This window comes from Lottia gigantea (genome assembly GCF_000327385.1).
Source record: "Lottia gigantea unplaced genomic scaffold LOTGIsca_15, whole genome shotgun sequence".
In the NCBI taxonomy this organism is placed as follows: domain Eukaryota; kingdom Metazoa; phylum Mollusca; class Gastropoda; family Lottiidae; genus Lottia; species Lottia gigantea.
The window spans coordinates 3,361,968-3,388,848 of record NW_008707797.1 but is presented as its reverse complement, the minus strand read 5'-3'; the positions used below and the strand labels follow the sequence as shown (position 1 = coordinate 3,388,848).

General features: G+C 34.4%; 2 protein-coding genes across 2 annotated transcripts in view; both read left to right on the top strand.

Moving 5' to 3' along the window:
* The window catches only part of LOTGIDRAFT_157973 (hypothetical protein), a gene marked incomplete at both ends in the record, with an annotated part of 14,836 nt that extends 10,663 nt beyond the window's left edge, over nt 1-4,173 (top strand). Inside the window, 5 exons of the mRNA XM_009050555.1 lie at nt 2,153-2,239; nt 2,779-2,868; nt 3,015-3,150; nt 3,639-3,772; nt 4,084-4,173. Of these exons, the coding sequence (XP_009048803.1) occupies nt 2,153-2,239; nt 2,779-2,868; nt 3,015-3,150; nt 3,639-3,772; nt 4,084-4,173 (537 nt within the window). The remainder of the gene's footprint in view (nt 1-2,152; nt 2,240-2,778; nt 2,869-3,014; nt 3,151-3,638; nt 3,773-4,083) is intronic.
* A 2,517-nt stretch (nt 4,174-6,690) lies between these two features.
* LOTGIDRAFT_157972 (hypothetical protein) lies at nt 6,691-26,514 on the top strand (the record flags this gene model as incomplete). The annotated part of the gene is made up of 24 exons (XM_009050554.1): nt 6,691-6,727; nt 8,110-9,985; nt 10,636-10,832; nt 11,488-11,661; nt 11,997-12,152; nt 12,610-12,734; nt 14,308-14,469; nt 14,792-14,920; nt 15,149-15,286; nt 15,739-15,841; nt 16,547-16,752; nt 17,090-17,332; nt 18,552-19,005; nt 19,320-19,385; nt 19,642-19,742; nt 20,231-20,461; nt 20,865-21,032; nt 21,465-21,622; nt 21,989-22,249; nt 22,513-23,158; nt 23,416-23,533; nt 23,729-23,952; nt 24,472-24,646; nt 24,899-26,514. The coding sequence occupies 24 exons, from the start codon at nt 6,691-6,693 to the stop codon at nt 26,512-26,514; spliced, it is 7,764 nt and encodes a 2,587-aa protein (XP_009048802.1).
* Nucleotides 26,515-26,881: the final 367 nt, after the last annotated feature.

Here is a 26,881-nt window from a genome sequence, read left to right as displayed (position 1 = left end):
ATGGTCCAATGATAATGATAATGATAAACTCTTTATTTTACAATGGTCCAATGATAATGATAATGATAAACTCTTTATTTTACAATGGTCCAATGATAATGATAATGATAATGATAAACTCTTTATTTTACAATGGTCCAATGATAATGATAATGATAAACTCTTTATTTTACAATGGTCCAATGATAATGATCAACTCTTTATTTTACAATGGTCCAATACACCAGGACACGGTGCTGTCTAACATTCAGTCCAAGGGGATAATACAATAAATTAGTATGACTAAATGAGGAAGTGAAGAAAAACGTTAAGTTTTAAGATATTTATAGCATTAAAATTGATAAAATGATAAGCGAACATCTTTAGTGTATGTCCTGAGGTTACAATTTGTATATTGAATAAGACACACTACAGGTTGCATTGTATGCTGTATGTATACATCATAGTTGATTGGACTGTAATAAAAGTCAGGTTATTCTAGTCTATACTGATGCTGTGCCCAAGAGACTTAAAGCTCTTTAAAGAATGCAGTAACTCATTCAATATGGATAAACTAAGTGCTTTACTCTCCCATGAGCTTTCTTGTTTTTTTCAAGTTTACTTTCTAATTAGTTAGGGTGATTTAACAACGTTTGTGTTAGATTGTGGGGGCAGAGATCAGTTTAGATTAAAATATTTGATTAAAAATACAGAATATAACAATAATCAATCAATCAATCAATAATCTTAGAATAGACTAACAAAGATATACCTCTAAGCATTCTAAACACTATGAAAACTTAACACCAAAATCTAGAAAATTGTGTCCCTTAACTTATCTGAAAGTTTTAACTTTAAGACCAATCACGGATGTTTTTTAATATGGTATTCACAACATTCAGGTTGATTATTAACTACATAGAAGTAAATAGTTTATAGAATTTTGCATACTGCCCCTTTAAAGCATATAACATTAACATTATGTGACATTACTTGATAAAAGAGTCTACTAGTCAGCTATATATCTCATAATCACGGGACCAGTAAAGGAGCTACTTGTTAAATCTTTACTCTAAATATTTAACAGTCATTATTTACTTCAAAGATGTTGAAACAGAAGCATTATTTCTAGTTCACTGAGTTACATTGTTGTCAGATCTCTGTATAGACCATATCCAAACAACTGTATAATATTATAACTCTCTCGGGCAAAATAAAACTTTTACGATCTCAAAACTTACTGTTATAAAAATTTAGTTTGAGATTAACCAAAATTGGCTTAAATTTAAAGGGATTGTAAAGAGGATTTCTATATTTTTTTTTGTGTATTGGGACACTGATAGCATCATTTGCTCCTTTCTCATTTTCAATTAGATGTCTTTGATTCCTCCAATTCTACTAAAACTATGTGTTTGATGACATCACTAATTGCAAATGCTTGTTTCACAAAAGGCCCTTCGTGATAAGTGAGTAAGTGACGTCATCAAACACTTAGTTTCAGTGAATTGCAAGAACCACAGACATCTGATTGTAAATTGGAAAGGTGCAAATTGATGCAATCAGTGTCTCTGATACACATAGAAAATGTGAAAAATATCTTTACAATCCCTTTAACTTAAATCTTTTTTCGGTTAATCTCAAACTAAATATTTATAACAATAAGTTTTGTGATTAAAAATTTTATTCTGCCCAAGAGAGTTATTATATATACAGTTAGTTGGAAATGGTCATTTATAATTCCTTTTGTTTTTTTTTAATCAGTCATATTTAAAGTTTGCCTGCACTTTCCCTCACCCACATACAGGAAAAATGAGGTCAATATACTGGCATTATGATACACAATCATGCTGGGGTGACCCTTGTCAATTCCACATGTAATCACCTGTTTTTTGATACACAAGCTTAGGCACATGTAAACACCAGATTATGATGATCAAGAAAGTTTGGGTGGCATTGTCACATTCATAGGACAATAATTATCCAATATCAGAATATGTGAACGATAAACATCACATATCTAGAAGGTTATCTTGTAATTTCAAGTACATCAGCACAAGATAGCTTCAGGGACAAAATAAATAGCTCATGTATAAGGTATCCCCACTCACAGTTATATTTACATAAGAAGTATGTTCACAATCAGAATAAATATGTCCCTGGTTTTCTATTTTAGGCGAGATTTTCTAAACCTGTTCTACCTGGTCAAACTCTACAGACTGATATGTGGAAAGATGGCAGTAGAATATACTTTCAAACTAAGGTAATATTATTGGATAATATTAGTTGATATACATTAGTGAACCAGTAATGAACTAGATACTTGTGCATAGAGTTTAATAGCTTAGATTTATGACTGCTGTATATTTCAGAATATAATGCCCAAGCGTGTATAGTGCACACCCCTTTCTTACTCCTCACTACATAAACAAGTACTAATGATCCAATTGCAGAATCCAAAATATTAATTTTGCAATATATCAGTAAGAGGGAGTGTTTCATAATGAAAATCTGTATCAGGTGTTGTGCAAAAAATGGTATATGAATGAGAGCAAGTTTGGGATAAACCCGCTATGCACAATGCCAAATATGATGGAACTTATTATGTAGACTTATTCCACCAGTTTTCTTTTTCTCCAAAAATTACCCTTATTAACCTAAATATTTCAAAATATCAAGAGTTTAAATAACCTTAAATCATATATGATTTAAATACCATAAACAATTTTCACTTGATTACTCATTGATTGATATTTGGCTTTGTGACAGTATTATAAATCATTTAGTATTTGTGTTTTCTAGGTGGTTGATAATGGTAATATATGTATATCAGGTGCTTATGTTGATTTAAAAGATAATGTTACAGCTTCTAAACCTGTATCTTCTAATACGGTACAGTATTCACTTTTTATACCCCCCTGTTTTTAATGATGTCAAAGGCAATACTATGGTCTATGAAATGTAATGGGACCCTTGAAGAAATTTTTTTAAATTTGAGAATAAATTTGATGAAAAGAAATTCTCATTTTATATTTTAGTCTTCTACAGTAAAATCTAATAGTATGTTTGAACAGATGATACAACAATTACCAAATCGTAAGGGATTGGCTGCTAAAATAAATGCTGTCTTTGTATTCAATATATTACAAAATGGTAAACAAGCTGTACAATGGAGTAAGTATAAAGTATAAAGAATACAAGCTTGAATAATAGATATAGCAGTTGGCTTCAATGAAATTCCTGTTTCTTTTATTGTAATAAATGAAGAAAAGTTATTAAAATCACATTGTTATTGAAAATATCATCATAGTGATATCTCATCATCATCACTTCATTATTGATTGATGTTCATTATCTTATCATTATTTATATCACTTCATTATATTATCATGATATTATATCATCACTGATATGACATTATTTCAATAGTACTTCATCATTATCATCATCATCATCACCATCAATATCATCATTATCATCATCTCATCATTATCATCATCATTATCATCATCAATATCATCATCTCATCATTATCAATATCATCATCATCAATATCATCATCATTATCATCATCAATATCATCATCATCATTATCAATATCATCATCATCATTATCATTATCACCATCATCATTATTATCATTATCCCAACTTTTATTCTAGCTGTAGATATGAAATCTAGTAAAGAAGGAGCTATATATACTGGTGAACCTAAAGCTTCTAAAGCAGATTGTACTGTAACTGTTGAAGATGATAATTTGATGGATATTGTTAGTGGAAAATTAGCTGCCCCTCAGGTAACATATTCATAAGCCTTCATAAGACAAACATATTCAAAACCTGCTTCCCTGTAACTGATACACATGTTGAAATAATTTGAGTTTTATGTCCTGTTATATTCTGCTTGTTATTCAACTAATGAGTAAATATTCAAGCTCTTTCAGAAGCTTACAGTGCACAGCCTTGGAGCAAAGGTAGTGGGTTTATTTTAACCTGTTTACCTTGTCAGCCTCAGATAAGATTAGAAGAATCAAGCTCTGATTTTCTTACAGTCACAACAAATTATAAATTCTAAATGATATAATGCATGTAATTATTAATTTTTCAGGCGTTTATGAGTGGTAAGTTGAAAGTTAAAGGGAATATTATGTTGGCTCAGAAATTAGGTCAACTATTTCAAGAACAATCCAAGCTATAATTTGTTTTCAATGATTTATAAAAGCATTTAATTGTTATGTATGTAGATTATATTATTATAATTATATTGATGTAACAAGTGCTATTTTAAGATTTTTGTCCTGAATATTGTTATAACTGTTTTTATTTTTATATCTTAATATTCAAAAATTATAGTAAAACAATGAAAAATTTCAGGTCTGTCATGCCTTATTTATGTAAATTGTAAAAGTCAGATTGATCTCAGAAATGACTGCAGAAGCATCCGAAATTTTTGCGACTGAGAAAAAGATAAATGAATATTAATTATATAAATAATAGATAAAACCCAAACTTGATCCATTTTTGGAAAATGATGATCTGTTACATCTGAAATTTCAAAGATTGTGTGACTATGTAAAGTTTAATGAATATAAGAAGATGTAAATGGAATTATTGATATTGTAAAAGATGTCAAATATAAATTATTGCATTAAAAATTTTATACTTTAATGAACTTTCTCAATTTAATTGGATTTTATCAACAGGAAAACTTATCCCATGGCAATGGATTATAAAATGTTAGTCAGATGGAAATCTGATTAAATTATAGAACTAGATTTTGGGTGATTATCGGTAATGGCCATTGTAACAGATAAAAACAAGAAATGAAACATATAGATCTACATTTCAGTCAGATTCGTCAATTGGCCGGGAAAACCAAAATCCATCTACTTCTTCTTTCATTTCATCTGATGACGACACGTGTTAATTGTGTTGAAACATTATGTGCTTTGTTATTAAAGAAGTGAGTTATACCATAATATACCCCTTGAGTTCTTTATTATATCCATCTACTTTACTTGCTTCTAGAACTTAATTTCAGATGATTGTATCATTTTTCAAAGTGAAATTCTGACATAAGAGCATCTACTATTAGGTAATGTACGCCCACGCCAAATGTTTCAATTTTTATCGTGGTCCAAAAAGCATAAACTTAGACTTTCAATGGAATTCATATGTCATCGTAAACTTTGAACTTTTCAGAAAAATTAAATTCACGACATGTTAAGAAAATACGGTTTGTGAACGGAACAGAAAGGTTTAAAAGAGAGTCAAAATATATAGAAATAATAGAAATGTTAAATGATTGAAGCCAACAAGATTTATCTCCAATTATAAATCCATATAGCAATATTTCCAGTTTCATCAAGTCAGATGAACCAACAAACAAGTTTTGACGCACTAAGTCGTGAATAAGTACATAAAAGCCGTTCCTATATCGTCAACTAGGAAGTGCAATCTACATCATCAACATAACAAGTTTAAATCAAATCGGATGAAACCCACACTATTGTGCTACTATGAAAAGATTCATCGAAACTTCGGTATTTTCGAAAAGGCCGGAATATCTATCTCATTTGTTTCATTTAGAAACTGATTTGCGGGTCCATCTGTACTATAACAGTTACCTTGGATAGAACATTATTAAAAAAAACATAGTGGAATCGCCCCCAGTTGGACAATATCTTAAGGCTAGAGTAGTTTCACAAATAACAATTTATCATTAATAATAAATAGATTGTGTTTCTTGATAAATAAAGACCACCGATCATTTGTCGGATTGTTTATTAAAAACGACTACAGTTTGCTTTCAAATAAGAAATAAATAAATATGTTTTATTCACAAAGTCATTGTTTTGTACATTGATTGAATAGAAGCTTAAAGAGAATTGAAGCATGGCCTATTCTGCTTGGTTATTTACGGGAACTAACTATCCCAATGCGGTTTGAATGACATCGAGTCAGAACCGCCCAACAATGAGCACCAACTTGAAAAAGATTCAATTCCTCTGATAATAAATCAACTTGTGTATTTTCGTAGTCATGATAATTTATAAATGAATATATAGCGAACAGTAAATGAGAAGCGCCTTCTTGGACGATCATAATAATATAATGAGACTCAGTTTATTCGGTTTGTAGTTATCGCCATCAACAAACGTCTGTAATCATAATTTTTCAGTTTTGGTATCTTGGAAATATTTTCAACATCTTAAACTAAAAGTGATATTTTGCTTCATTTTATTACATTAATGTTTTGGTACCTTGGAAATTTCTTCAGCATCCGAGAGTGGCTTAGTTTTTATTCGTAGTGATCATTTGAATATCCTGGAACTGTTTTTAACAACAATCTTGTCACATTACCTTGAAAGTGGAAATTTACGAAAAATTTGAAATGACATTTGTGACTTTACTTTACCAGCAATATTGAAGTCTTGAAATAGTTTTACTAGTAATAGAGTAAAACTGGAATTAATAGTCCTTCAGTCCACAAAAAAACAGAAGTTCTAATACTGTAAAAACATATTCTGGGCCGCCGTAATATTTTTTGCACATTTTATACCGCAATTTTAATACTTTGGACTATGATGGTGATATTTTGACAATGTTACCGGTGACTTATATGTCTATGGTTTTGGTGAATCATGTATTAATATCCACTTCTAAAGATTGCTCTTGATTATCGTGAACACCAATCGCAAAAATCGGACTAAAAATGTGGAGAAATTGGTTAATCGCACTTATTTCAACTGGTAAGTAGAATTTTGTTAATGTATATTATACAAAGGCTCATTAGCCGACTATTTTTTTTTTGGAAAAATTCGAGATATTTACAAATTTATATTAGGATTAATGTTAAAAATTTTTTTTAAAGGAATAATTAAAAATTCAACCGATTGAATTGAACAGAATTGAAAACTTGAATTTGTACACAGACCCTTGTCCACAGGGCGTTCTTTAGTCGTATAATTACAGTATAACTACATTTCTATACATTCAGTCAAAGGCCTTTTTTAAATCGCAAATGTCCAGCGGTTTTAAAACCTTCCTGAAGACCTTATCCAGAATGTTTTTTTGGCCTCTTAAGGGCCTTAGCAAAGACCACAATGGACTGCCAGACCATGTTTCCACTTAGCAAAGGTTAAAAAGCGTTTTAAATATAGGTAATGAACAAAGCGATTGACATCAACAAATCATAAAAAAAATTCTGAATACGGAGTCTATTCAAGCGTTTTTAGAATTCGCTACAGTGCTTTTTCAAACGAAATTCTAAATAATCGGAAATATCTAATGTGCGATTTTGTCCTTGTTTTTCGAGGCATGTTTATTGTCCTTCAAGTATGTACCCTGGAATCCGATATTCATTGATACTTATGGTACTCTTATTAAGAATCACCTGATTTTCATTCACAATATCTGGGATATATCATGTGTGTCATACCAGAATTATAAGAGTTAACTTCATTCAGGGGTTTTCAACCTTTTTCTTTCTATTACCCCTTTCAGGACCCTTGATCGATTGCATTAATTACCTCTTTTCCCCACTATAAAACTTTCTCAGCAATCTTGGTCTTGTCAGAGAATATAGCCTGCATGACTGATCAGAACTACATGAGATACAAAGCCTTGGCATCTTTTATCGAGAGTTCTTATCAGAATACAATATTTTTATATCTTTAATAGTTTCAAGATATTTCATTATTCATAATCTAGTATTATACGTTTTATAATGATTATTATAGTCTGAAATTATCACAGTATAATCAGGAAAGATGCCAAATAAAATTCATAGACTTGGCATTCCATTTTATTTCCGAGAATGAAGCTCATCGTGTGTTCTGTAGTTCAAGTGATTCTTTTTGGATCTTTTTGGATCTTTTTGGATCAACTTTCTTTTTATACACAAATGACTAAAATTGCAAGCAAATTTGAAAGTTTTAAGTCTTGTTAAACAAATTATCAAACTACATATAGTTTTATATTTCCAAAGTTTTTGCGAATTTGGTGACTCGTTTATACCAATTTCATATTTATGTTATACATTATTATTATTCAATCAGAATTAAATTTGATATATTTTCATCACTTTGTTCTATCGTTAGTTAATGTTAATGATAATTTTGTTATTTTAAAGGTTTGTACTATGAGATCTGTACTGGTGCAGGATACCTCGACCTTCAACCATCAAATCTTACAGTAGCACAAAACACTGAAGTTCCATTTAAACTGAACTCTTCTATAAGTTCTGAAACAAACTGTACGATATACTTTGGTGATGGCAGTAGCCTGGATCTTTATAGAGAGTCGGGGGATCAGAACCCTATACCGTTTACAAAGCTCTTTACCACAGTCGGAAATCAGAGCGTAACTGCAACATGTGATGATTTCCCTTTTAATGTGGTGTCATACATTTTGGTGAAAACGTATACTATAAACGATTTTAATTTACTTTATACTTCGCCGTTCTCGGTGAACTATACCGTTTACGGAGATGTACCGTTTACCATACTATTATCCGATATTGAGGCCGTACCCTCTAATGTGCAGCTATCCTGGGATTTTGGGGATGGCATCATCGAGGACACGGTTCTAACCGACTGGATAACAGTACATAGATACGCCACAAGAGGACTCTACGTCGGCCAGCTGTCTATCACCGCTTTAGGAAGTGAAAGAATTTATACTTTTGAGCAACAAGTGGGAGTGATAAAACTGTCTGTTAATAAAGACGTTGATTTTGTCAATACTGCGATATCCTTTACAATAGCGTTTGTTACACCTTTGAGTGACAATCCGACCACTCTGCCTATTACTCTAGACTATGGTGATGGGGAAACAATTGCTATTACTACAGAAGCTATTCCAACAAAAAACCATTATTATCCTTTAGATGATTATTATTACCCCCTTGTTACAGGCGAAAACGGCTCGTTCATTGAACACGTGGCCTTGCCTAACCCACTGATAATAGAAAATGATATAAATAACAAGCTACAGCCGGCATTCGACGGGAATATCAACTTTCCACCGGGAGATCTGTCCTTTCAGATGAACGTACCAGCGGGTACTCCAAGGCTTTATTATATGAAATGCTCGTTTCGTTTCGGTGATGATATTGATAAAGGTTTGCATATTTTCATACACAATCAAACCGTCAACAACCCTCTGATATTCGAGTATCATTACAGAACCTTAGGGCAACATCGAGTACATTGGAAATGCGAGAAAAAGTTGACATCACAAGCGGGGAATTTTCTTGTAAAGGTCATCAATAACTGTGTAACGAAAAATGGCGTATTCGATCGGCAATATTCTAATCATACGAGGCCACTAGGTTTATATACCTCGGATGTCCAGGAAATAACTAGCCGTTTGACTGTTGTTTGCATCAACCAGGGTCCTTACTATCTGTGGTCTATGTATAAACTTCGTAATATAACATCAGAGCCATTTCCGAATCCTGATGAATGGGAAGAGGTTTATCCTATACAGCAACCTGGTGGAGATTCCATTCAATTTCCCATCGGCTCCATACCACGGGGATGGTATCGACTGAATTTCAGAGTTAGTTTTACAACCCATACAAGATACTTTGAAGAATCCACATATATTGCGTTTCTTGAGCCACCTTTACGAGCTGACATTGTTGGTGGGTTCACAGTAACCGGAGGATACTACGAACACGAAATAAACGGTTTTGAACAGTCGTACGATCCGTTAATTGAGATAGGCAATGAAGATCCTGATATTGAGTTTTCTTGGCAGTGTTCTCGAGTAGCGTCATCAACATTTAATGAACTCCAAGCCATTTACCACAATGAATCTATCTCGGTCCCATGCAGCAATATAACCACAGCTGCTGGCCGAGGAATCCTTAGTTTTGATGCATCAGCACTAACTTCACCAGAAGGGTTTGTTTTCGTATTGACAGTTACCAAACCAGATCGTAACTCTGATACTTTTACTCAACTCTTCCAAGTTGAAGGAGGAACTCCAAAGATAGATATAAAGTAAGATGGAATTTTTATACCTATACTGCGGTCGCATCTATCCATCCGTCCGTCCGCCCGTCCGTCAACATTTTTTGAAGCTTAATATAGGAGCTAGAGATTTCATTTGATTTTGATAAAATGTGTATGTTTATATAGCTTATTGAGATCTCGGGTGAGAAGTGTTTCGATAAATAATATTAGAATTTTTCCCTTGACTTAATGAAAGTGCGACATATTTGGCTTGTTAGCTTAATAGAAGCGCGAGTTTTAAACCCATTTGGATGAATCAGTGTTGCGGATTGACAGTATCAGACTGTGCTTTTGACGTTGACAACGGTTCAATGAATTTTAATGCTTTTGTGGCACTGAAACAAAACCACATTTTTTCTGAACTGCTGCCGTGAACGCATATTATCTTGCCTGACAATTTATCTTTTGCAATATCTTAGTAAAGATTAACTTGATAATGTAGCTTAGTGTAGTATATTTAAACGTTCAAAGGTGTCAACGATGTACAAATTTCAAGCTTCATTCCATTAACCGAGTAGAATGCAAAGAACAGAATATTTAATAAATGAAATAAAAGGCAAAACAACTCAAGAGTAGTATATCATAATATTGTATTCTGTTATTTTATAACCTCTACCTGTCAATGGTCTAATTTCTAGATGTATAATCAATTGCGAGATAAAAACAGCTGTATCATCAGATCTATCACTAGTAGTGTATTGTCCATCATGCTTAGAAACAGATCTGTTGGAAGCTCAGTACACCTGGAACATGGTCCATTTGGTACCAGAGGAATCCACAGAACAGGCAAATTTCTCAGTTGTAGAAAACTTTGAAGAGAATGTGATTGATACAGGTAAGGTTATTAAAGCACGGAGGTTCCGTTCCAAGAAAATATTAGAATCAATTTTTTTGTAAATTTGGTATTTCTCAAAGCAACAGTTTTATACTTACAAATTCTTAAAAAAAATTGTGGAATAGGTCCCAGGTGTGCACGTTACTTTGTGTTCAGTCGGATACGTACCTTTACGTTTACAGGTAACAATCAAAGTAAGTTTTATACTTTGTTGGTCTAATTGAAATTAGGTCAAACTTATTTTTTACATAGCCACTTCATTCAGGGTCTAACGACAACCCTCGTGAACGTTCGTCAAATATCAAAAAATAAAAGCCAATAAAAAAAGTAACGAAAACTTGGTATAATTTTGATAACATTGATACTTTTTGAACTTGTCGGATTGCTGCCCTTGGTTCAGATAAAAAGATATTTCGAAGAACCACCGAGTAATACCGGTATGACACTGGTGTTTTAAGATGTTTTACAACTTTCTAAGTCCCACTAATGATTGTGTTGTAGAAAGATAGAGCTTTACGACTGCCTTTTCAGATTGATAATCCGACGTCTAGTTTGTATATAATTAAATAATATCTGCTTACCTTATCTTGCTATTGCGTTGATATTGCATTTCCTGTTGAAATATATCTGTTAGTCGTTTTCTTCCTTATTTCAGGTGAAAACCCGTCAACGTTCGTGTTAAAGAAGGGTTTTATAGAACCGGGAAAGGTATATCTCATATCAGTAGAAGTTATCTTACCAGGATTTGAAACTCCCGGATTCAGCTCATTTAGAGTAGTGACCAATTTACCTCCATACGGTGGTACATGTACCGTGGACCCTACCTCGGGTAAATATTTGATTTATTTTTATCTGGTAGACTTTTTTTTAAGACAGATGTCTTGAATCGTACAGTGTTTAGAAACGGGATTTATTGTTAACTGATGTTACTAGAATTTTGTCGTTGATCAACACAAGTTTCTTATTTTAGATAAAGGTCGTTTCGGACCCTCCCAGGAACCATACATTTCTACCACTCTAATCAGTTTCATTGTGGTTATGCAAATCTTTGGTTCTTTTCAGAGGCCATAAATTTCTGCCTTATTTTGAAATATATTTCTTAGTTAAAGCTCTACAAGTTCCAATCCACGTTACGCAAACTATTTGTATAATATCTACATTTAGGCGTTGCTACACAGACAAAGTTCCGGGTATTTTGTGATAATTGGAAGGACGAAGGATATAGGAATGGTTATAATCCAGTCTTGGACAAACACGAACCCTTTACTTTTAAATATTTGATTGGAAAAGAAAATCATTTGGTGCCGTTGATGGCTGGAGGTAGGGAATAAATATTATCTCATGGAATGAAATGGAGTTTAATGTTCAGATTTTCCGTATCTGATAAGGTTACATGCATTTGAAATTGCATTTGTTCAACGCTTCGCAGAGTTCAGTGGATTCTAACGTCATAGTGGCATTAATTTTATTTACCCTTTCACCACTGTCGAGTGATCGATACCTTGCACAGCTTACAGCACAAGGAACTGCAGATCCGAAGCCAAAAGTTTGAAGGTAGCAACTTTACTTTTATCTGGATCAGAACCAACAGGCTAACGATCAAACACCCAAATAGCTTTGTGTATGCAATATACCGACAGATGACGTCGTTTCTCGTGATTAAAATTTCTGTGGACACTAATATAAACAGGCTTTATTTTGTTCTTGAAACTGATGCCCGTTGACTTATTAACAGTGTAATTCATAATGTATTGCAATATTTGTACACGTATTGTAGGAGAAAGTACCTCGCCAGAGATGGATTTACCGTTATTTCCAGAATTAAATGGTACTGACTATAGTATTATTATCCGAGTGTTTGATATCCTACAAGATTATACTGAAGTTACACTTAATATAACTGTAAGTAGTTAACCCGACAATTCCCGCTCTACCCATTTCTCGGACTTTGATATATTGAGGGGATATCGGCAGTATTTGCTTGTACATTGGCCAAGAATATGAGATGTATAAGAATTCCGTCAGATCACGGATGACAAGTGGAGTAGTCTACTGATAAATGTATGGAAATTGAAACTGTATAAATCAATAAACAACTATGATATGCCGTCTGTAATTACATGTTAGTGAATTGTGGCGGTAGACACATCGTTTATCAATCATGGTTCAACAGGGTTCAATCCCGGCATAGGTCGAGATAATACCTTCGGATTTTTTAACATAGTTTCCCCCTGTAAGTAATGCAGGAAAAAGGGACTGGCATGGAAAAAGCGTCTAGTCGTTCGGATGGGACAATAAAGCGAGGCCCCGTGTGCTACAGGCTGTTTAAGATCCCTCGACAGTTGGAAATCGAAAAAGAGCAGGCTAATGCCGCTGTCCTGGCAAAATTTCCCTCATAGCACGGCGTTTAAATTGATACACTGACGTGGTTTATAGCAAGATGATTTATCATTTTCATTGTTCAACAACCGAAACAGTAAACTGATAATTAATATGCTTTATCCGGTCTATTGTCTTACAAATCTGATAAAACATCATCAATAACTGGCAATCGCTTGAATAAATACTAGTAGCGAAAATGAAAAGGATCGGATAAATATACAACTGTTTGATCACGGTCTTTTGACGTAATTTTTGTAATTTGTCTTCTATATTGCATTAATATGTCAATTAATATTGATTATCAGAATTTATATATCAAAATGAAATGTATATTATTCAATAGATAAGATAATAAACCTTATTGAATATAAAAATTACAAATAAAAATTCAAATCCCACGACACGACAGATCAAGTACTCTTGAATGATTTTTTTCAAATTCATTCCGTCTGATAGAAATACTTTTGTATTTTATCGTCTCTATTTGCATTAATATATGCATTGTAACACTGTATATATCGAAGTGAAATGAAATGTAAATGATAAAATGATATCCCTTATTGAATATAGCATTACAAATAAAAATTCAAATCCCACGATAGACCCTAGTAGAATACTGTTCTCTTGAAGATTTTTTTCCAAATATATAATACGAGTGATATTAATGCTTACAGACCGCCAAACCTTTTCAGACTGAAATCTGCCTCGTTTAAAAACTATAAAAGAGCGCCCTGACGGCGAAGTTACCATCCTCTTTTTATAATAATAATAATAATTTTTTACATGGGTCAGAATGAGGTCCAATAGACAAGGAAATGGTCCTGTCTTGTCTATTGTACTTGTGTACGAATCAAGCATGCTTTTTTTTTATTCAGACAAGGGACATGTCCAACCTGGCCACATATTCTCGAAACGATCTTACTGCTAGGATATCCTAAACAATGCTATAAGTTAACACCATCCTAGCGCTAAGATCGTTTCGAGAAGACGCGACCAGATTGATGTAGTTACTCTATTGCGACTAAGCATTCTTATCAAAGAATTTGAAAAATAAAAATAGTTTATGAATTATTTGATAATTTCATTTTTCAAGTTAACTTCGCCATTAGCAAGTATGCCTAATGTGTCAGGAGCGGAAAAAGTAGATGATTTGATTAGTGCTAAATCAACAGATCTATCAGAAGCTAGTGGTACCAGTAGCACTGTCAGGTTCTCGAGAACTGTCAATAGTGTAGTAGCAGCCGTTCAGTCTGTTGTAAGTAAATCATCACATTAAGTTCATGTCATACCACAGAAAACTTCCTTTATCAAAATTAAAAAGATCGGACAGAGATTTCTAAACTTTTTATATGCATTGGAATGGCTGATAGCATCGATTTGTGCCATTCTAATTTTCAGCCATACTGTTGTGGCTCTTGTAATTCCAAAACAAAGACCGCAAAGGCCCATAAATAGGGGATTACTTATCCTAAGCCTTTGTCGACAGCATGAGATGAGTTCTTAAACCATCATTCCGTTGTTTTTGTTGACAATAAAACAACATCTATACTGATATACATGCCTTCTCTATGTTTCAGCCTTTACCACAAGATCCCTTGTTAATAGATGCTACTGGTGGTATAAGTCAGGTCCAGCCAGACTGGTTAGAATTGTGGAATGATTTTAAAAGACCGAGAGATCTGACAACACAAAAAGCTGTGGCCGAGGTATGTTTGTTTCCTTGCAACGACCCAGGTTTACATGAGATAAAATAAAACCCACCTGGTTAATAGGATCCATACAAATTTTCATGTTTCTTTCCTTTTCTATTATCAGTTCATTTTCTAAAACTAGCATGTGAGGTTTGCAACACTTCCCTGTTTTAGTTTTTATTTTCATATTCATGTATATTCGCAGTGTTTTATGACTTAGTTTTTCGTGTTATATAATTTCAGAAAGGCCAGGATTTTGTAGCAGTGATGAAAGGTAGAAAGGAATCATTTACAGATTTAAATGGCCAGGGGGTTACGATTGTTTCTGAATGTTTAACAAACATCATGGCTAACCCTGAGAGTACTACATTAGATACAGCGGTAAGAGGTTAAATTGTTATTAAGAGATGCGTATAAGCTGACTTCAGTGATTAATAGCATCGCTTTGGAAACCCCACAGTCAACGAATTTTTAAGAAATTGACGAGCTTCTAGCCTCTGCGATCAACTGAATAGTTCCAGCAGAGCATGTCAACCCCAACGTCCACTAGATTCACCGATTGATCAGATTTTCATAGATGACACCAGTTGCTCACCGTTCGACAGGTCTACCTATAAGCTTCCTTCAAAAATATACCAACTTTTAATCAGTATGGGAAGGGGACGGGGTTGTGGTGATTAGGAGGTGGTACCAGAATTGTAAAGCAATATGAAAGAACAGTGCTGGGAACATTAGATACTTAATGTTCTCTGGTATAATTCCGGGCTCCTGTTGCTGTGTTGACAAACGGGATACCCATGCCTGTAGATTGAATGTTTTTGCCTATATTCCAGTTACAAGGGGCAGACGTAACATTCAGTGCGTCAGATCGTCTGAATGGGTTGTTAAATAAGCGCCCATTTCCTGTTAAAGAGAAGATAGATGAAGTCGTTAATGGTAAAGTAATGTTGCTTAATTTTTCTAGAATTTTTTTGCTGAATATTTCTATGAATTTACGTCACTCCTTTCAATCTGAATTTAATTACATCTAATTGATATAGTACTTTTATAGATGGCCATTTGAAGACTTTCCCCAAGCATAATTCAATTGAGAATGCCATTGGCCTATAAAAATCGATATTCAATCGTATACTCAGAATGGTACATGTTAATGCACTTATGAAAGGCTAATGAGCTATATATTGGAAACTATCTAAAATGATTTTTTTTACAGTGAAGCTTTTAGAATGTTTTTTTTTAATATCCAGAACAGATCAAATATCAAAGGGTTTATGTTGATGTTCCGCACATAGCAAAATGATTTTTTTATTGTTTTATCAAAGTCAAAGCAATCCTGCAATGGCCCACTTCCTGGTTCACGGAAGTTTATGAATGCTGCAATTTGATTGGATTGTACGCTAGCAAAAACAGCTAATCTGAGCAGCCCTCGACAGAATGATTGTAAAAATAATTACGCATCAAATAGAGGGCTGTCATTGGTTGTATTCACTTGCGTACTGTCCAATCACGATGAACGTGAAATAAGAACCTTGATCACTGCAGTCAAGGTAAAAAATGAAGACGTGACACCTTGATGATTCAAGGTGGACTGATACTGATAGATATCTCCCAATGTCGACTGTATCTCGAACTGTTTTCCAGGAATGACTGGTATGATGGACAAAGTGATAAATGCAGTTACACCAGATCTGGAGGGCAAGGTGGCAGAAATAACAACCGCGTCCGTTCGAGAACTGGTTTCACAAACTGGTATCGGTGGCAGCGAAGTGTCTCCAAATGAGGCAGCCTTTATAGCTCAGAGAATTGCTACCATACAAAATTTAGAAGTAGAGAAGAAAAAGAACGCAGTAAGAAACGATTTTTGCAATAACTAGTTTTAAAGATCTGTTTTTCTGCGAAATGTGTGTTGCAAAACGGGATAAAGGTTTTGTTGCAAACTGAAACTTTATACATCCAACACTTGTACCTGACGAAAATGTCTACAGAGGTATGTTGACGACCACCTGATCTTTGTCACAGCGAAAATCACTGGCAATACAAGACACCTTTGCTGAAGAAGAATCTTCATGAACTCCACGTAATAAGGTCTATTATAGATAACATTATTCAGAGTTATTATGAGTAAATAAGGTTAATAATGAATTATATTTTCTGTCTTTTGTCTAATTTGAAATTCGTTTTCAGAGTCGACAGTTAATAAGTGGAATGGAGGACAGTCTTGAGAGAAGTCACGATGCTTTAACTAAGAGTCTAGTAAGTGGACAAGCACCCAAGACAATAGAGAGAGGCAATATCGTCTTACGGGCACAGAAGCTCAGTCCCAATGAACTGGCTAGACAGGATATAAAAGCTGGTGACTTCACACTGAATCTACCAGCTGCAAATACTACTGGTGGATTAAATCGTAGTGAACCAGTAGATATTCAGGTCTGTTCTTCGTTTGTCTTTTAATTAAATATTTATCAGTCTGATAATAGTTAATCAAAATCCGTACAAATAAAACAATTCCATTATTACCAAAAAAAAGTTCAAAGCATGACATCGGAAGTAATCATTGTAAAGTAGTAGACTCTTCTAAACAGTAGTACCATCAGGTGTTTCGATAAGGGTAGGCATGGCCTGCTTCTAATTTTAGATCTTTGTCAATTTAAACGACAGGAGAATAATATCATCTTTTTTCCAAAGAATTATTTTATTATATCAACAATTATTTGACCGTTATTAGGTAAATTTATTTCCCCCTAAAAGGTCATTGACTTTATTGTTGGACAACATTGTCCTCTGAGGTCATTCTTCGACCTATTATTGGTTTTTGTTTTTGTTGTTGTTATGTTTATAGAATAGAATAGAATAGAAATAGGCCGATGATTCTTCTGGTGGACAAGTCAGTCCCTTAAGTCAATTGTCAACTTAATATTGAGTCATCGGCTTTCAATCGATGTCATTGACCTTAAAGGGAATGTAAAAACGTTTTCTAAAATTGGTATGTGTACCGGGAACACTGATAGCATCAAATACACCATTCCAAATTCCAATCAGACGTCTGTGGTAACTGCAGTACCACTAAAACTATGCGTTTTATGAACTCACTAATCGCAAAATATGCTTGTTTCTCCCTTTGCGATATGCATCACCAAACACTTAGTTTTAGTGGAATTGCAGAAACCACAGCCGTCTGATTGAAAATTTGGTCTACATTGACGCTATCATTGTCCCCGATACACATATTTTTATTCTTTACATCACCTTTAACGTTTAAATAATTCAGATCAATATCATCATCATAAATGATAACAAAGAACAATAATTATTCTATATTACTATACATCAAAACTTTACCTTATAAATCAAGCATAACGAACGTGCACCCACGGGATGATAGCATACCACAAAAATAGACTTGTTACTTCCGCTTGACATATTATTTGCACCAATGTCAATTTCAACATTTATATTGGATGATTTCCTTAGCGAGGGGGTACCAATAGGGGGTCTACACATTGATTTACGGGTCGAACACTGTTCGGGCTGGTTTACCCGAAAATTTGTGAAAGGTTGTGATGTCTGGCGAAGAACGACTCCGAGCTCCTTTCCATCTTCCACGCACATGGGTCTAAAGCTATTATAAACATATTATTTTCTGCAGGCTACAGTTTTTAAGAAGAATCCATTTTCCTGGGGATCCAATGGAACATCTTATGGTATTGACTCACCAATTGTTTCGTTGAAACTGAAAGCACCTAATGGAACAGTTGCTAACAAAATGCCTATTTCACTTAAACTGAAGACAAAATCGCCACCGAAGTACCAGACTTTCAATGTCAATGAGACCTTGAAGGGTCCATACGGAATGCATTACCATACTTTCTTATTGCGAGACACTGCAGATTATTCTTTTATGGTTATCAAGGCATCCAATGAGACCACCAATGTAAAGGCATACTTTCGAGTTGATAAAACTCCTAAGTTAAAACACTATGACTATAAGATCAATGTGGCTGCTGAAGAAGTAAACGGGGAACGAATCTTCAAGCTGCTTGTACCAGCCCATACTTTAAAGAAGGGGAAAGTTGTTGTTGGACTCCTGTTTGACGAAGAAGGTATATTTTTTTTTATTGATATAGGATATTGAAAAGGGATTCAACCATTTGCGTATCTGGCAGTGCTTTTTGGGGCCCATTTTGTATTATATTAGGATATTGTAAAGCGATACAGCACAGTTGCTAAGCTTCATGAGCTACATGATCCGGATATGCTGATTTTTATGAAGAATCATTATTCATTGCTGCACAAAATCTGCGTTCTTCTCCGAAGAGTGGCTTCAGAAGATGTAAGTGCTCATGGTCACAGAAGAGAGTCAAAATACTGCCCCTGAGACGTACAATTGACATCCCTTTTCATTCAACTATTTCAGAGCCTGATCCTGACGATCCGGAAGCTAATTCTAGAAGAAGACGAAGCGTCTCATTTAATGAAAAAGGTAATATTTTGAGCTACTTTAGGGCAGTTTAATTTTCATCTGAATATTGGAACTTTGTTCATTTTGATATTCATCATATGGTTCTAAAAATAACGACAAAAACGCTGATTCAACGAGGTTCGTTTTTAACTCATGACTGTAACTTTATCATTATTTTTCAATTTTCATTTCATCTTCAAATTTTGGAACCGGAACTCACCATTTCTCAATCCGACTGCGTCCTTGTTTTGATCTTCTATAATGTATATTATTATAGGAGTGAACGAGACTACAACTAGCTATAATCTAGTAGCAGGAACAGATGGCTGTAAGGTGTGGATTAGAGAAAGAGAATATTGGGACGACACATCTTGTAAGGTACAAAATATACCAAGCCTTCATTTCTTCCTATCAGTTTTTTGAAAATGTTATGTATATGCCGTACCACTAGTTTTTGCTAGTTTCATAAAGCTGTAAATATCACCACTGTGTAGGCTGGTCCATAGATTGGCATTGGTGCACCAAAATAGATCTATTTGTTAATTAAAGGGATTGTAAAGATGTTTCCTAAACTTTTTATGTGTATCAGGAACACTGATAGCACTGATTTTCACCATTCAAAAGACGTCTGTGAGTCTTGCAATACCATTAAAATCAAACCTTCATGTTGAAAACCTGCTGATTAAGAATATACCAACTCGTAATAAATACGGTTTTATTCCATATTATTTATACCTAGTCCAGGTGCCAATTAAGCAACGTGTTCAATCAGGGGAATTTACTTACTATATAAGTGCTACCCTTACCGCAACAAGGTTAGCAGTTATCAAAGTATAGCACCTGATGTCAATATACAAACTTTTCAGGTATCGCCATATTCTACACCAGAAGAAACCATATGTGACTGTGAAGATCCTCCAGCATTAACATTTGGAAGTTCATTTTATTCTCCACCTAATACTATTGACTTTTCTACTGTCTTCGAGAAGTTTGACATCTCCAATGCGTCTGTTTATGGAACAGTGTTAGCTATTCTGTTAGTGTATATTTTGCTATTGTTGTGGGCCAGACGAGCTGATAAACGCGACTATAGAAAGGTTTGTACAAACAATAAAATTATCAGTAATTCCTGAAAAATAGATACTAGATTATGGCGCCCTTATCGAACATTATATTTCAGTGACCCTTCTCTTTTGGTTAACCAGCGCTAAATAGAACTTGTAGTGACTTATTGTTTGAATTATTCGTCAGATTCGGGTACATGCTCCCATTATCAGAAAGACAACTACTGTCACAGGTAACATTGGTTATATAGGCGTTGATTTAGAAATGGAAATGCGATGATCCTTGAGTGAAGCCATGTGCCAGATCTTTACCCCAGCTTTCTTGACTTTCAATGCCAGTCTAATATTCAGCACTCTACTGGGCAATCACAGATATCTGCAGATAATTTGGATCGGTGGAAGTGATTTCTCTTACAGTATATTATATTAATTTTAGTGGCAGGTGGGATACTTGAAGGACAACCATAAAGATGATGAATATTTCTACCTGTTAACTGTTGAAACTGGATTGAGAAAACATTCTGGTACTAGATCTAATGTATATTTTATACTGAGCAGTCAGAAGGCAGATTCTGGTGTCAGGGTTTTAAGCGATGGAGAGAGGGTAAGACTCGGTTACGAAGAAAAAGTGCTATATGTTATGAATGAAATTTTATTAAGCGTTGTGTTGCTACTGCGCAAGTATGATCGTTACCTTGTTACCCTATTTTTAAACGAAGACAAATTGTAACGGTTTAAGAATGGATGGAATATCATTAAAAGCGGAGGCGTGCACTGCTCCCAATCCCGTTTTATAAATTTTTAAATGTCTTGCCAATGATGTTTTCTACCTTTTCTGCTCCACTTACTTGAATTACGTTTCATTTGCCAGACACCAATGTTTAGGTCTAAGGTACATAATTAATGTATTCATGGAAAATTGTGGTTCTATATATATGATTTTTGATAAAATGCCGCTCAAAACAAGAATTCGCATTATAGATGAACTAAAATCTACGCAGAATCCGTGTTATGTATATTTGTTGTATTTTTGCAGCATCTTGAAACCGGAAGTGTAATGACGTTCATTATGACATCTGATATACAGTTAGATGAGTTACAGTTTCTAAGAATCTGGCATGATAATTCTGGCGAATATAGCGCAGACTGGCTCTTCAACAAAATGATCGTTGAAGATTTAGAAACTAGGAAAAGGTAATTGTCTAGTTCATAAATGTAATGATCGTAGGCACCTTAAAAATAACTATGAAAGATTAGATCAAACTGTGACTTTAACCTAAACTTTATTAGAATATATCTTCATTACCTTATTCAAATGATACTAATGGGGTTTAACCTTGGTATCAGCCAATCAAATATAAAATGAGGTTGGATACTGGGTGGATATTTAAAAACTCGAAACTCGCATACTGTTATATATATACGACACTTCCAAAGCGGGGCATTTGTCTCATCTACCTCCAGTATGCTCCGGCCTTGTATTTATCTTTTTTTTGAGTGAGCTAAAGTATTTATTGGGACATTTTCTTTGTTTCAACAGACGACATCTTATTCTTCCAGGAGTATATTTGTCTGTAATAGATGGTTAAGTGTGGGGAAAGATGATGGTTTAATAGACAGAATAGTTCCAATTTCAGCCAAAAAGGATCTGACGTTTACCCATTTATTTAGTGAACATGCTCGAAATAATGCTACCGACAGTCATCTGTGGTTGTCTGTGGTATTCAGACCGAACAGGAGCACCTTCACCAGAGCCCAGAGGGTGTCCTGCTGTATTTGTATATTGTTTTTAACTATGATAACAAGCGCCATGTTCTTTAGGTAGGTAACTTTCTGTATTCTGGTCTTAATATGGTGCCTGGACAAAATAATCGCGAAGTACCCCCTAAATATGTCCAGTCGTTATTAAAAAATAATTTTACAGATCTGCCTAGAAATTATGGGTCCTTATCTGTACCAGTTATGGTTTACATGATAGTGCACTGCTATAAATGTTAAAATTGGAGGGATTTGTAGGAAATACAATGAATGAAGCGTTTCCAATTAAGACGGAACATAGTAATACATTTCCTTTCAATTTGTAGATCAAGCAATGTCGATACAGACGAAGAAACAGTTAAAGATGAACTGGTTTTAGGACCATTACGGTTTTCAGCCTATACAATATGGGTATCATTTGTAAGCATCCTAATAACCGTTCCACCATCAATGGTTATAGTATACCTCTTCAGATATTCGAGACCAAGGAGACGAAAGAGCAAAACTTCCAAAACAAAGAACATGATTATACCAGAGTATACTGCTGACAGTAAAGAAGGAAATGGATTGGATTTGAAGCCAGTGGATTCGGAGGAAACTGAGGTCGAGGAAATCAGCTTGAACAGTGGCAGTGGAGTGGACAAGGACATTGGTGATGTTGATAAGGCAGAAAAGGGAGAATTAGATCAATCAGAACTGATCCGTGATGCTGATAAATCTAATAAAAGAGATAATTTGAATGAGGTCCTTGAAAGCCTAGAGAAAAATGTCCTTGACGAAATGGATCAAGAAAAACCACTACCATTCTGGTGTCTGTACATTTCGTGGATATTACTTACTGTGACCATTCTAGTTTGTGGCTTCCTTCTGATCCTATACAGTATGCAATGGGGAAAATCAGTGTCTGAAGAATGGGTTACATCTTTCTTTTTATCATTTTTTGAAAATATTTTTCTGACTGATCCTTTAAAGGTGAGCCAATTATTTTTTGTCTCATTTTATCATTTTCAGCATAATTTAAACAAAATATGCACCTCCGCCCCGTGATCAGTTTTGAGTCACCTTGGCGGGAGTCATTCATGGTTATACAATTTGTGGCATTGTACCTAATACCAATCATCTGTCAAATGATTCAAATATGAATGAGAAAGTGGTCAATGTACGAAGATTAATATGAATCCCACCCCAGCCTCTATCTGCTATTGTACATGTGCTATTCTATCTTTCAGATTGCAGTATTTGCTATAGTATTCTCTGTATTGATGAAAAGTCCGTATTCTAAACAAGATAAATTAGATGTAGAAATAGTGAAAGATGGAGCACGGAAGAATATTAAATTCGACCAAGGTATGACATCCAAAACAAAATGTTTGCAAGACACTGAGCTTATCACGTGAGGAATATCGATCAGAAATGAAAAATTATTTCATAATGAAAAGATTTAAGATCTCCCCAACTGGTAAACCAAACTGGTGCTTTTAAGTTCTATCATTGTTCTATCAAAAAATTAAAATTGATTATAAAATACTCTTGATATTTAAGGTGGCCAACTGAAACCACCCGAACCATTACCAGAAGATGTTTTAGTACGAGCTCGAAGACGACAAGAACAAGAAACACACGCCTACTCTGTTCTGATCGAGATAGTGATATATACAGGGTTTATTATCGCTCTCTGTGTTATAGCTTATGGTACCAGAGATCCACTGTCTTATAACTTTACTGAACACATTAAAACACACCTTTATACTAACAGATTTGATAAGGTAAGTGACTAATTCATACTCATTGGCACACAAACAATAAATATCACAATCATGTTTGTGAATCTAAATCTTCCACTTTAACTGTGGCGAATGCTTGCGATTCGGGCCATGTTCAACCTTCTAGAATAGCTGTATGAGTAAGTATGTTAGCCAATGACGTTTATCTATATTTAACGTCATTTTCTCATATTTGCCAGTAGCCAGTCTTCAGATCGAATGTTCGTTTTGATATAAACCTTATCCCGTTGTGAATATAGTTTATCAATGATAAATAAAACCCACTCCTGGATGTTGCATGCTTATTTGTAAATGGAACCAACGCCCGGCCTGATATGTGACTTTGCTTCTAAACGATGTAGTCTAGCACATTAAAAGCAAAACTTGTATATTGAGTTCTTTAAGATACTGTTTGAAGCAGGCATAGAGAATTTGTTGCAGTTAAACTAAAGGGGCAAGACATATTCTATTGAATCTGACAAATCTCTAAGCTTATTCTTTTTGTCTTTCTATATTTTATAGATTCAGAATAGAACCCATTTTATGGCATGGACAGAAAAGAACCTGTTTCCATTCGCATTTGCAACTTATGACTTTAACGGAGATGTCTTAGATTGGAGACGAAAACTGTACTTTTTTGATTTGGTTAGTTTTCGAGTTGGACCAGTTAGAATACGCCAAATTCGAATAAAGGATAGTAAGTATTTCTAAATGCATCAGTATTTTTTTACGCAACGATTATTTGATAAGGCTTGCACACCAGTTTTTGAAATTACTTCAGGAAATTTGCTCTGAGGAAGAGATTCTCTCTATTAGGATTCAAAGACGTTTAGTAATTACTTCGGTCTTCAGTCTACAGTAGTCTACACAAATTATAAGGTATGCCGTCAATATGTCCATCGTAAAGAGTGGAGATATCCTTGACTGTATTCTAAAAATTATTTTTTAGGACCACCACCAGATAATGATAACTTCTTTGGTGATAGATTCTACAATTTGTTAGATAATCGGACTTATTACGGGTCATTGTCGCCGGAATATGAAGAAACCGGTGAATATTGTTTATATTGGAAACCAAAACCGTGTAGTCTGGAAGAAATATCTAGTGCTCAAACGTCACCGTCGTGGGTCTATACATCCTCCAATCAGGATTGGGGGCTGCCCCTTATCGGAAAGATATCATTATATGGTGCCAGTGGATACTTCTTCGATATGGATATAAACTATGATTCATCTGTGGCAATGTTCACCGAGCTTTATAACAATCTATGGATTGATAGACAAACCAGAGCCGTTTCAGTCGAGTTTTCGTTGTTCAATGCTGATGCAAATTTGCTGATGGTGGTACAATTAATCGCCGAGTTTCCTGAATACGGTAGTGCTGTCACGTGGCACCATATAAACGCTATAAGGATATTCCAACATGTTACTTCTATGGGAATAATGGTCATTGTCTGTGAGATCATTGTAGCAATCGTTATGATAGTAACTTTGGTCAAGGCAATTAAATCTATAGTTAAACAGCGATGCCAATACTTTCAGGATTTTTGGCACATTATGGACATTTTGACTGTTATCATTACCTTATTTGGAGTCATCATATTCATACTGAAAGAAGTCTTTTTAGAACAGACATTGTCGTTATTCCGCGAAGATCCTAAAAGCTTTGTGAACTTCGAGCACATCGTTTGGTTCGACTCTATGTTTTTATACGCTCTTGCCTTCTTGTTATTCTTCACGACCATTGGGATGATGCGAGTTTTAGGTTACAACAAAAAAATAACAATTATTGCTTTAGTCTTGAAACGTTCGGCTAAAAACTTGGGAAGTTTTGGGGTTCTGTTTATTCTCATGTTCTTTGGATTCATTTCCAGTGGGTATATTCTGTTCCATAGTAACATTGCAGAATTCAAGACTCTGTATGATGCCTTGTTCACTTGCTTTACCTATCTTTTGGGTAAAAATCATCTACAACAAATGTTGGTCGTTGCACCGATTTTGGGTGCATTATTTTTCAGTTTATTTGTGTTTTATGTGATATTTATACTATTAACAATGTTTCAAGCTATTTTGAACTCTGGAATAACAACCGTTCGTAATGAAGTGTGTAGCGAGGAACAACCCTACGGTGTCGTGGACGTTTTAATGAATATGTACAGGGGATTGATCGTTGACTTTATTCCCGAAAAATTAAAGAAATCGCAGAGTGAAAACGAAAAAGACAAGAAAGGTAAAAAAAAGAAACAAAAGCCAGACTATAATAATCATGCACAAGGCGATGCTGATGCAGAAAATGTTTCAATAGACGCCAATACTTCTCCAGCTTGTGCTGAAACTGCTACCACAACCTATGATAATAGATCCAAAATCGATGCAAGTAAAGACCCAAAAGATGCTAATAGTACTCCGAAAGATGTCGATATAGTTAATGACCCAAAGGAAAATACAGAAGAATCGTCAAATGATGGAAGAAGTACAGTTGAAGATAACACCATTGATTTAAATACGGAAGATCAAAATTCAAAATTAAACATTAATCATCACACTTTGGAGACAGAAAAATAAACTCAGCATAAAGGATAATGTCACCCACATAATTGCCTGGCTGTATGATGAAGCTGGTTTCAGCTATCGATATCATTTAACACTTTTGAAACTTTGAGTATTGTCATTTCTAATGCTGCATTTTCTGACAAACCGGGCGTGGAATTTTCGTCCTGAAAACTTGTAGGTATAGGTGATATTGAGCTCTATCAAGTGGTTAAACTTATATGTAGACGACTGTATCTGTTTACGTGTAAGAAAACTAACTATTCGTACCTTAACGAAGATGAAACCATGTATGATAGGTCTGTAATATAGCTGTTTTAATATCTCTATATCGATCTACAATCGATGTTTTGAGCACTATTGTAGGAAAGTGAAATGTTTT